At 47.5% G+C, this 12,584-nt stretch overlaps 1 protein-coding gene across 1 annotated transcript in view; it reads right to left on the minus strand.

Annotated features, from left to right (window-relative positions):
- Positions 1-1,703: 1,703 nt before the first annotated feature.
- The window catches only part of SCN8A (sodium voltage-gated channel alpha subunit 8), a 129,343-nt gene continuing 118,462 nt past the window's right edge, over positions 1,704-12,584 (minus strand). The window contains exons 23-27 of the mRNA XM_024736644.1: positions 12,087-12,140; positions 11,437-11,574; positions 10,345-10,449; positions 7,047-7,317; positions 1,704-3,942 (exon numbers count right to left, since the gene is read on the minus strand). Of these exons, the coding sequence (XP_024592412.1) occupies positions 2,795-3,942; positions 7,047-7,317; positions 10,345-10,449; positions 11,437-11,574; positions 12,087-12,140 (1,716 nt within the window). The 3' untranslated portion in view covers positions 1,704-2,794. The remainder of the gene's footprint in view (positions 3,943-7,046; positions 7,318-10,344; positions 10,450-11,436; positions 11,575-12,086; positions 12,141-12,584) is intronic.

Below are 12,584 nucleotides of genomic sequence, written 5' to 3' on the forward strand. Positions count from 1 at the left end.
TCCCTATGAGGCTGGCCGATGGGTGTCAGATACCAAGGCCCGTGTGTGTCACTGAGGAGGTAACCCGCTGGGTGGGGACCAGGGTCTGGGGGAGGAAAAGGGTCAGAGCTCAGAAAAGTCTCATTAATATGCTCTAGTAGCTTAATGACATCACTGGCATGAGCACTTGGAGGACGGAGCGGGATCTTACAGTTCTGTTGCCCATCTCAAGACCTAAGAACAAGAACGATGATGAAGTTTAGCCGAATCTTGCATAGAAGTGGTTAGAATTTATTGCATATTGGAACAAAAATATATATATTTTTTGTTGTTTTGGAAAAGACCATTAGCAATAAAAAATTTTTTGTCTGTCTGTCTGGTTTGGGGATGTACATTGGCTGACAGCATCTAAGTTCTAAGAAGAAAGAAAAGTATAAAAAATAAAAATAAACATGACAATGGCATAAGCCAGAAGCCATTTCCTATTTAATAAGTTAATAATTTGTATTTACAAAAAGGCATGCCAATAAAATAAAATGATATATTACAGTATTTATAATTCTCTTAAAAAGAATAACCACACGTCAGCTTGTTTTGTGCTGTTTACGATGTAGCCCGTACACGTTACTATACATCCATCCTAGCAGTTAGCAGGGTCACCGAGAAAAACGCCTTCCCAGCCTGGTATCAGGCGTAGTACAAAAAGTACTACGGATGGTGCCGCAGAAGCAGGCTTATGAAAGCTGGACAGAGTTTCTAATGGTCCGACAAGATAGAAAGCTCTGCTTACTGACTTGCTGTGGTCTGTTCTACGCGAAACTAGTCAGGTGGGCTGTGCAATGACATCCAGAGTGCTTCTACTGCAAGGCAGGTTGGTGTGTCTCACTGTGGGTTTTCTCCCTCCGTTCTGTGGTTCAGGAAGAGTTTATTTTGATTTGGTTTGCATGCTGGAGTCTCTCCTCACCCTTTGTATCGACTTCCTGACACGTTCGGCTGCAGCATCTTAGCTCTGAAATCTAGTCATCAGATGAGAAACCCCTGGACTGAAAACTGTCTTCCCTGAAGCGGGCGACAGACGGAAGCTACGACACTCCCCCACAAAGCCACCCTCCAGTGACAATGGGCAGGTCCCTAAGCAGATGGCAAAACTGGCCGAAAGAACGTGCTGGGGGAAGCTGGAACTTCTTAAGAATTCATATTAAGTCGCTTTCTCGTGAGAACCAATGCAATAAAGAAACCAAGTGGGCTGGGTTCAGAGGCGGCCCCATCTCTACTGAGGTCCCACCAGTGACTATTCTAATAATAAATGAAACAAACCACAGCTGTAGCTCCAGTGCTGTGGCCCTCACCCACCTCTGTGGGTAAAGGAAGCCCTGCTTGGTGGAAAAATGTGATGGAGGCAAGAGGAACCGTGCGGTGTGTCAGCTTGTGACAACCCCTCTGTAGAAGAGAGGCCTGTTCAGAATATCTGAACCCCTCTCCACATGGACCCAAGCCCAGAGAAAGCCACAATGCAGAAGGACGTGATACTGATGAAGTGAGCACCCCTTTACCCCCAACGAAAGGTTGTTTTAAGTTCCCCCAAATGACCCTCTAGAGATACCATGCTACTCTGAATAGCACTTTTATCTCTACCCCCAAAAAAGTCAGTTCTCCAGTATGAAGGCTAAACAATCATCATAAATATTGCAAGATATAAATGAAAAAAATTTTTTTGATTTTTGTTTTTAGCCCTAGGATTTGGTTTTACAGTGACGTTAATACAAGCCATTTGAGATCAAAATCTCCCCATGTATGGGACACAGAGAGCAGCATTAAGTAGTTCATCTTTCAAAATGTGCAACAATGGCTGTATGTTAGAGATGTCTGTTAAACATATACACACAACGGATCCATCTGCTTGTTGGACTGGGTTTGATTTTTGTTGGTGGTGGTAGTCAATTGGTTGGTTATGTTTCCCTACCCGGAAGGTGTACGAAAGACTTCTAAGAATTCAGAAAGAATCGCAGCGGGTATGGAACGCTTACCATTTTTTTCCTCCAAATACAGTGAACGGTGCAGGGCTGGGTCCTGTCCAGAGGCTGACCCAGTGCAGGGGACAGGATTAGTAGTGTCCTGTGGTGTATGGTTCTCATGCATGACTTCTGATCACGGCATGCCATCATGCAAATCATTTCTACGCATTGAACGAGCACAATGTTTGGAATTGGCCTGAGCAAGTCCTCCTCAGCCTGAAGAAACCTGATTGTTTTCCCCCACCCGTCTCCAAACCACGTGAAGCCCATGTGGAGAAGATGCGGCTTATGGCAAAGAAACTGACAATTAAATGACATGGGCTAAATGTGAGTGTGTGTGTGTTTTTTCTTTTTGCTGCTTAGCCTAACGTAAGAATGCAAATAGAGTTTGCGTGAACAAACAAACTTTTAAATTGATGCTTTCTGCTTCTGAGAATCAACAGAATGAAAAAATAAAATCCATTTGGCTGCAACGGAAATACACTGGTCCCGGCAGCCTCGCCTCTGTTTTTGTATCCTGTTAGTTTTGTCCTAAGTTGCATTGACTGATGTGGAACATGCAGTAACCACCTGCCCAAGCATTAGAAAAATCTGTGAGTCCAGGGAGCAGGGTCCTTTGCCCTTGGCAGGTCACTGCTCAAGATGCAACCGTGTTACATGGTAAGCAGACTACGTTTGGTATAGATCTTCGGGTTAAAGTGTCTCCACAGCTGTTCTGCATTGATAATATTCAGGAAGTTTGTAAACAATCTTTCACTTGCAAGTTTTAAATCTGTACAATGTTTAGTTTTTGCTTCCCTCTAACACTTGGATTCTCTGACCTCTTTTTGTCTTCTGGCTCTTTCCCTTCTTCCTTCCTCTGCCCGTTGCTGTTTCTCCTTCTCGGGTTTAGTTACACTGTCATAGGATGGGAGGGAGGCTGTAGACGGGGTGCTCTCTTTTTTCTCCCGGTGGGTGCCTCCATTCTCCAGCTTATTGGAAGTTGTCTTTTTGCAAACGAAGCCCCGCCTTGCTAAATGTCCCCGGTAGGCGCGCTGCAGGACCACTGCTGACACCTCTTCCTGCTTGCGCCGCAGCGTGGTCGTGATTGGCTCGTAAGACATTTTGGAAGGATTGGATGCCACGAACCTCTCCTCCATCTGCTGCCGGAGGATGTCCAACTCTCCGCTGTCTCCCAGGACCCGCTTGGTGAAGGCAAAAAGGATGTCCAAGCAGTGGATGCGATCCCCGCTGACCATTGGCAGATCCATGGCAATGAGCTCTATGGTGTTGGGCTTGGGCACTCGGAGAGGATGCTCCAAGGCATCTGCGAAGTCTGCCAGCTTGCTGTACTCGATGAACTGGGTGGCGTCGGGGTCGAACTTCTCCCAGATCTCATAGAAGGTCTCAAAGTCATCCTCGCTCAGAGGGTCTGCACTTTCCTCCGTGGCTACGCTGAAGTTCTCCAGGATGATGGCAATGTACATGTTCACCACGATCAGGAAGGAGATGATGATGTAGCTCACAAAGAAGAAGATGCCCACTGAGGGGTTCCCGCAGTCTCCTTTAAAGCCACTCCCCGGGTGTTCCTTATCCAGACTGCAGTCGGGGGGGCGGTTTAGGATGGGCAGCAGCAGGCCATCCCAGCCGGCCGAGGTGGTGATCTGAAATAGGCAGATCATGCTGTTGCCAAACGTCTCGAAGTTGAACATGTCATCGATGCCAGCCTCGTGCTTTACATACGCAAAATTGGACATCCCAAAGATGGAGAAGATGAACATGACCAGGAAGAGCAGAAGGCCGATGTTGAACAGAGCAGGCAAGGACATCATTAAGGCAAAGAGCAGGGTACGAATCCCTTTGGCGCCTTTGATCAGACGCAAGATGCGCCCAATACGGGCCAATCGGATGACTCGGAATAGGGTTGGGGAAACAAAGTATTTCTCAATTATATCAGCCAGGAACATTCCTAAGAAGAGGAACAGAAGATACGTTACTGAGCCCGGAGATGCCCTTTCTCTTTACTTGTGTCGCCTGGCGCTATGGAACCCTTAACTCCAAAGGACTTTACAGAATGAGTGCCTTACTATTCGATCTGAACCCTCCTAATAAAAAGTTTTCTCAAAAGAAAATCGCATGTCTCAAACATACAGAGAAGCCGAGAAAACAAGAAAATGGACACCTAGGTACCCGACACCCAGATACAAAATTTCCTTCCACTCATCACCCCCAGAAGCAACCACGATCCTGCAGATGACATGTATCACCCCAGTGTCTTCATAATTTTGCTATGTACGAACCCATAAATAGTATATAGGTAGCAGCCTACTATGTTTAAGGAATTATACCGTATCTCTCTTTCTAGATCTCTAACTTGCTTTTGAGACGTAACATTATGTTTGTGAATTTGATCTCTGGTGTTAAATTCGTTTTTGTTCTTTTTTTTCAGATTTGTCCGTTCAGAATCCGAATTTGGATTCTTCTCCAAAATGCTATCAAATTACCACATCCACAAACAGTGAATGAGAAGTCCTGGCTCCGCCCCGTAACTTCACTACCCAATGGCTGTGAAGGCTTAGTCCGCTAATGCCGCTAATTCTCAGGGCATCTTCTTCCTGGCTCTGAAAAGATATTTTTGGTTCTCATTGCCCCATGTTCCTACCTTACCAAACTAGCCTACAAACTAAAGGGACCTCTCGGGAGTAGTTTTCAACTCAAGAGCTTCTAGATTTTTGTGTTTAAAGCCATCAATCAAAACCCAGTATCACCAGGTGAAAATGTCCAGACGTTAATAGGATATAAAAGTAGAGGGTGGGGCTTCCCTGGTGGCACAGTGGTTGAGAGTCCGCCTGCCGATGCAGGGGACGCGGGTTCGTGTCCCGGTCCGGGAGGATCCTGCATGCCGCGGAGCGGCTGGGCCCGTGAGCCATGGCCGCTGGGCCTGCGCGTCCGGATCCTGTGCTCCGCAACGGGAGAGGCCACGGCAGTGAGAGGCCCGGGTACCGCAAAAAAAGAAAAACAAAAACAAAAGTAGAGGGTGAAACACGCACATCAGAGGGCCTTTTTCTGTTTACGTTCATCCAGGGGTCCACTTCCACCAGACCACTTGCCTTTAAAACTAAAGAGCGATAACGGGAGCCCAGTGAGGGGCCGCAGAAGGAAGAGGAGATGAAAAGGTTGGGAGATGACAGCTGAAGGCATGGCAGTGACACCATGTGCTCTTCCTTCAGGGTCTTCTCTTGCTGTCGAGGCCCCCACGAGACAGTGTGAGCACATCTTCATTTAAATAAAGAAATATCTTCCAACCATAAGGATTCATAAATATTGGGGTAGTGAACTGCAGGTTTTAAGGTTTTAAGCTATTTTCAGCTTTCAAGAAAATCTCTACCTCAGCCAGGACTCAAGATGATTTCTCAGCGCTCCTCTTTTTACTTCTCAATTAAGTCATAACGTAATACTTGCATTCCGTACATGGTGGGCAAGTAAGGCTTCAGAGAGGAGATGATGCCTCAGTAAGGTTCTGTAGGATGAATGTGTATTTGTGCCCAGAGAAAAGGGGAGAGAGATGGGCAGACAGCAATCCAGGCAGTGGGATCAACATTTAAGGGGTCCTCCAGGAGGTTCCAGGGAGAGTTTTACCCAAACTCCTCTTAATTTAAAAAGATTTTTTCTAGCTTTTGTTTCTGAACAGATTAATGACATTTATAAAAATCCCAATTATCAGAAGAAACTCTTCTTCCTCCTTATTTTCAAGTACCATCTGAGAATAGGGGGCATGGTTTCGTCTGTGGCTTTTCCATCCCACTTAGTGATGGGTGGGCAGAAAAAGTTTAAGAAACGTGGACAAGGGTAGCATGGTCCAGAGTGTGTTTCGCGGGAGGTTAGGAGTGCGGAGCTGAGGCCAGGGGGCTGGGCTTGCTCGCTTACCAGTTGCATGTCTCAGTAACGGCTTTGTGCCTTTGTTCTTCATGATACTTACAGGGCTGTTGTGAGGGTTACAGGAATTAAAACATGTAAAGCACTTAGAATGGTGACCAGCACATAGTATGTTCCATTAAACTCTTAGAAACATTATTATTGCTTGAAAACAGGGTGTTGTGATTGAATGAAGGTGGGATGATGTATTAAACAGAATTCTTTACTCCAAGACTTTCAAGAGCCTACTGTAGGCTAATGTGCCTTGTGACCCTCCAAAGGGAAATTCAGTGTATTGTACCGTGTTGCCCAAAGTAATTCCATCATGGGATTCTTTTCTTGGGGAGGAATGTATGAGATTAGTCAACACATTTTTGGACACGCTGCTCTGGAGGACAGAACTAGAAAGTGGGAGCGCAGCTGCCTTCTGGTGGCCGTGGTCACCACCTTGCTAAACCAGCTCTGGAGCTGGTTCCCTGGGTCTCGGGCACTCTACCCCTGCTAGCGTAAGTCAGTCAAACCCACCTGGAACCAAGGTAGTGTTTCCCCATTCGAGATGCCTTTTAGGAAGGCAGGGAAATTTGGGGGAGGGCGATCAATAGGACAGCATTTCCACTGCCTGCCAGGACATGAGCCCTTCCAGGCCCTTAGGCTGAAGCAAATGCCGCACAGTCACTGTTAAAAACCAGCTTGAGTTCTGCCTCTGCCACCTCCTAACTGAGTGACCCTGAACATCTTCACAGCAAAGATAGTAACATACCTTGCTTCCTGGGCTGTCATAAGGATCAAATGAGACAACACAAGTGAAGAAACTCTCCAACTACTTAGTAAATGAGCATTGCCATCAGCAGAAGTGCTGTCACCACCAGAATGTTCCTCATTAATGTCCAACTTAACAATCCCTTACCAGGCCTTTTTCCACTTTATACTGCTACTGTAGCCAGATTTTAAAATATATTTCCTTTGCCTTACCTGTTAGAATGTAAACTCTTTGAAAGCAAGAACCAAATCTAATCTTTTCCCCCTCTTCAGCCACAAAATTTACAACCCGAGAGTAACCTGCCCGCCCTTCGGCCCTGTGTCGTTTGCGGCACTGCCCGGAATCCCGTCCTCAGGGCCAGTCAGGTCCCCTCTCCCGTCCTCGCCTGCCCCACTCACCCACAATGGAGAGGATGACCACCACGAAGTCGAAGATGTTCCAGCCAATGGTGAAGTAGTAGTGCCTCAAGGCAAACATTTTGAGCACGCACTCACAGGTGAAGAAGATGACAAAGACCAGGTTGATCCAGTAGAGAATGTTCTCCATCTGCTTGCTCTGAGTGTCTGTCTCCACCATCATCGTCACCATGTTAAGGCAGATAAGCATCATTATGACGATGTCGAAGGCTTGCTGAGTGACAAAGTCAAAGACGATGCCTTGGATCTTGTTCTGGGTGGGGAGGGAGGGAAGAAGACGGAAGAGGCTTCATGAGAACCTTCCCCAGCAGACTGCGGCAGCTGCCACCCTGTTTCCTTTGCCGGAATACCGGCCAGCGCTCGGCTGCTGCTCTAGCAGGGTATCAGGAGCATGGCTAAAGACCAAGGTCAACATTCCCTCACCAGGAGTTTTCTAAAATTGCCACTCTTCTCTGTGTCTGTGCCATCACACGTTTCTGGGTGTCTTCCTGCCTCTCCAGCTGCTCCTTCTTAGTCTCCTTTGCCGGCCATTTCTTCTCTAAATCTCTTCTTCCTCCCTTGGAGAGCTCATCTACCATCTATTCCTACAGCTCACACGTTAGCTAGGTGCTTCAGTTTCCCAAGTGTTTTCTTCTCCAGCCCGTATCTTTCCTCTGAACTCCTGGGTTGCTTGTTCGATATCGCTCCTGGATGAGGCATAAGCGTCTAAAAGCTCGGCAAGTCCGAAGCAGAGCTGCCTCCTTTCCTCTGCCCCTCTCCCAGCTCGCTCTTCTCTCACCGCAATTATTTACCCAGGCTCTAAGCCAGAAATCTGAGGGTCATTCCCGCTCACCCCTCTCCCTCATCCCCCATCGAATCCACTGCAGGTCCTGTGGAGTCTTCCTTGAATTCAGCCGCTCCATTGCATTTCTGTGGCCCTCCTCTAACTAAGCCACCAACATCTCCCCTTTTGGACTTCTAGAAGGGTCTCCCGACTGGTCTTCCTGCTTCCTCTCTTGCCCTCATCCAATGCAGTCTCCACAAAGCAGCAAGTGTGATTATTTAAAAACATAAATGGTTCACATCACTCTCCTACTTAAAATCTCTCACTAGCTTCTCATTGGACTTGCAACAAAACTCCTATGGCTGACTGACTTAAACATGCCTTTCAGGGCTTCCCTGGTGGCGCAGTGGTTGAGAGTCCGCCTGCCGATGCAGGGGACGCGGGTTCGTGCTCCGGTCCGGGAGCAGCTGGGCCCGTGAGCCATGGCCGCTGAGCCTGCGCGTCCGGAGCCTGTGCTCCGCAGCAGGAGAGGCCACAACAGTGACCTGGCCGCACTAATGTTTCCTGCTTTTAGGGCCTCATTTGCTTTCCCAGGATTCCTTTCCCCAGCCTTCTGCCTCCTTCTCATCCACTCAAATAGACCCACCGTAGTGAGGCTTCTCCCACAGCTCTGTTAAAGGAGACCCCCCCCAGCCCAGGCCTCCGTTATACTCTGTCATGGCCCTTCAGTTGATTTTTTTCTCACAACACTCTGCATTTTATTTATTTATTTGATGTGGACCGTTTTTAAAGTCTTTATAGAATTTGTTACAATATTGCTTCTGTTTTTGTTTTACGTTTCTGGATTTTTGGCAGCGAGGCACGTGGGATCTTAGCTCCCCGACCAGGGATTGAACCCGCACCCCCTGCATTGAAAGGCAAAGTCTTAGCCACTGGACCGCCAGGGAAGTCCCTGCATTTTATAATAACTGTTCTCTTACTTACTTGTTATCTATATCCCCACTACACTGTGAGCTCCATGATTGCGTTGTCTAAATTTGTTCATCACTTTTTGCCTGGTGCCTGGTACACAGTAGGAGATCTGTAACGATTTGCGGAATAGGTCTTTATTAATGCTTCCTACCACACTGAGCGTTTATATTTCAGTGTGGAAGAAAATACGCTCAGGTTCCCACGTGCAAAGTACTGAACAGAACTTCAGAAATGGCAATCCTCTTGCATTCCCTCTGATCGCATTTCTGTCACAAAGTGGAAACTACCATCAAGGAAATATAAAAAATGTTCTCTCTCTTAAGATCTCCCTGATTTTTTAGATACCTAGGCACTTGAGCTCATGCTTATTTTCAGGATTACTTAACTTGGTGGGTTTCAAACTGTTCTGCAAAGCCCTAGGGTTTCCTCTCCCTCAGAAGCTGGTGAGGGGGGTATGCCAGGAACAGGGTGTGTGGGGTTAAGTCAGGAAAATGCTCTGGGACTCCCACTCTTGATTCAAAGAAAGTAGCTTCACTTTCATTTTTGTAAATTAGGTTGCCAGGTAAGCTTTTAAGAGTTCCGCTGTGGTGTTGTTTTAAATAAAAAGTTACTCTATTTATTTATTTATGGCCACGCCGCACGGCTTGTGGGATCTTAGTTCCCCAACCATGGATCGAACCCGGGCCCCCGGCAGTGGTAGCACGGAGTCCTACCCACTGGACCGCCAGGGAATTCCCTAAAAAGTTACTTTAAATAAAAGTTACAGAAGAAGGAACTTTGAGCGTGGCTTTTGGGGGTCATGTCCCACTCGGCGGGATGTATGGCTTCAGGAGCGCAGCGTCTCCTTCTCTGAAGCAAGAGAACCACCACCAACACAGGGTCAAGCAGAATCCCAGTCCCCAAATCTGTTTTACAAAAGGCTCAGTTCAAGGGAGGAAATCAGGCCACAGACTCTCCTAGCTTCACCCTCTCCTGCTCCCACAGATAACCGGAAAGAGGCATTAGCTTAGCTTTCAGGCACATCCTTGCAAAGACTTACTTGTTAAGCAGAGGGCTGAGAAAATAATGACCAAATCCTATCTTGTACTGGTAGGAAAGAGATCAGCTTTCATTTCACTTTCCTTTGTTCATTTTTAGTGGGTCTCTTAAAACATCTCTCTACCAGGGTCACAGCCAATGTGGTCAACATGCCAATTCTCTGCTGCTGCCCAAGGATGCCTCAGAGGAAAGGTCAGGTGCAAATGCAAAAGCCACCCCATACCTTAACTCCTGTTCTTCTGCCGTCTTCCTCAGATCCCTGCTTGCGGGATCTCAGTTCCCCGACCGGGGATTGAACCTGGGCCCTCGGCAGTGAAAGCACAGAGTCCTAACCATTGGATGGCCAGCGAATTCCCTTCCTCCGATCTTTTGGATGGGACAGCGAGGAGAGGATTGGAGGGCCCAGGCCGCCCATCATTTGCCCCTTTCCTCCCTCTGCAGTAACTCTAGCCATGTCTTTTTCCACACGGGGCCTCACTCTGCCCTGGGCCCACACAATGCACTCACCAGGGGGCGGGGGATGGGTTTCTGTGGTTTCTTTGAGCCCAGCTTTTTCATGGCATTGTAGTACTTCTTCTGTTCTTCGGTCATGAAGATGTCTTGACCTCCAAAGTAAAGGAGGGAAAGAGAGAACGTGCAATTACAACTGGCTTTCACATGCTACAAGTTTGGACCTAAGGTGCAACCCTGAGAACCAAGGGGGCTTTATCCCCTTTACTTTCCAGAGGTCAGTTTAGCTAATGGTCGTCCCAGAGTGAGGTAGACCCGGGACAACTAATCTAACTCAAAGAGATACTTTGTTCTCAGCTTGGGATTTCTGAGACCTGCTAGGGGCTAGGAAGGAAATGGAGTAACAGACCTCCAGGGAAGGATAAACTTGAGAGCCATGACTCTAAACACATCTTCGTACATTTGGGGGGACCTGCTTTCCTGACACAATTCTCAATAAAGCATTCTAAAATGAAAGGATTTTCAAGTCCTGGCCAATGGCCCATCTATTTCCGACAATATTAAAATTTTAGAAATCTTGGTGGGAGCAAACAGTTTGGGAAGTTCCTTGGAGTTTGTTGGGACAGGCTCGATTTATAAAATAAATGACAAGAGTAATCTTATTTGCTTTGGAAAAATTGTTAATGAGCTGGGACAAGTAAAGGAGGTGAGCTTTCCAAGGTTGATCTCTCAAATCCCAATGTGCTGCTGGTACCAGGGATTAACACAGATAATGACAAGTCGAGACAATTTCTACTTCTCACTAAAGCTATTCGTCTGCTGCTTTCCTTTTCAGCTGTCACTAGACCCTCTCTGACCCTACCTCCCTCTGGTGGGAGGCCAAACCTAGTAAAAAGCCTCCGGAATTGCTGGTAAATTTGGTACCGGTAAATCGCTAGTTTGGTCTAGTAAATGTGGTAAACCACACACTGCAAAATCCAGCACGACAGAACGGGCTGGCTGGGACTAATGTACAGTGGGGCCAGTGCCACAGCGAGGTGATGATGCAAATCTTAGAGAAAGAGAGGCGTTTCTCTCTAGAGAGAGGGACAGAAGTGCCTCTCGTCTGGGATGAGCCCCGGCCGCTGGCAGCGTGGGGAGGAGACCTATCTTTTTCTTCTGCTGGTTGAAGTTGTCGATGATGACGCCGATGAACAGGTTCAGGGTGAAGAAGGAGCCGAAGATGATGAAGATGACAAAGTAGATGTACATGTAGATGTTGTCCTCGTACTTAGGCTGCTCATCAGGCTGTCAAAGGACAGGAGAAAGGAAAGGAGAGTCAGCTCCTAGCTTGGGGGTCAGGTGGGGGATTCCGACATGCCAAGGCCATCAGCCCCGCTGACCGCTTGAGCTGCTGAGCCAGCTGGGGTAGGGGAGCCCGAGGTTCTCTCTGCCTGTCTCCTTCTCCACGCTGGCAGGTCCTGCCCTGAGAAGGCATATGATGCCTTCCATGACGTATGTGGAGAATATGCAAATCGTGAGGCGAGGGGGAGGGGAGGGCTGTCTGCTAGGAGCCACGCTTATTTCAGATCAGCACTGAAGAGCAGACAGCTCCATTAGGGCCAGGTGAAAACCAAGAGCCTAACCACCTGGAGGCGCTGGAAGAGAGTGATGACTCACTGAGAGGGGGAAGGTGACCTACAATCAGTGAGACAGGCAAAAAACGTTCTAACCTTCCCTCTCTTTCTTGATGAGCTCCACCATGCTGCTTGCTTTCTAACCAGTTAAGAAGGTCGTGGTTTCACCAGGTATAACCTTACCTTTCGGGAATCTACAGCTGCATACATGATGTCCATCCAGCCTTTGAAGGTTGCCTGGCAAACAGAGTCAGTCATTAGACTGTGCCTGTTAGGGGGTGGGTGGGAGTCTGGGCAGAGGGTCCCAAAGGCAGGCTTAGGTTCAGCGAGAACACAAGTCAGGGAGTTTGGGTGCAGCCTCACGTGGACACAGAATTTTCTGTTTGTTAATACAGGTCCCGAGGGAGCTTTGTCTAAGCCCTGAACGTAACGTCAAAGATTGGCAGAGAAACATGCTGACAGTGGTAACTGGATCAATACTTTTACAAAAGGTCTTTAAAATGGGTCTGAGAAGGTCGCCTAAAGCTAGGGCAAACTCGTATTTATGAGTGGCAGGTACCTACTGAGTTTACTTAGAACTTACCCCTCCATGAAGGAGTCATATTTTAAAAAGGTGTCAAACAAGCAATGGGGGGGGGGGGGGTTGAAAATTTTAAAGCTTGATTAAAAAAAAAAAAAGGG

The sequence above is a fragment of the Neophocaena asiaeorientalis genome, unplaced genomic scaffold (assembly GCF_003031525.2).
Source record: "Neophocaena asiaeorientalis asiaeorientalis breed wild unplaced genomic scaffold, Neophocaena_asiaeorientalis_V1.1 scaffold134, whole genome shotgun sequence".
NCBI classification, from domain to species: Eukaryota; Metazoa; Chordata; class Mammalia; order Artiodactyla; family Phocoenidae; genus Neophocaena; species Neophocaena asiaeorientalis.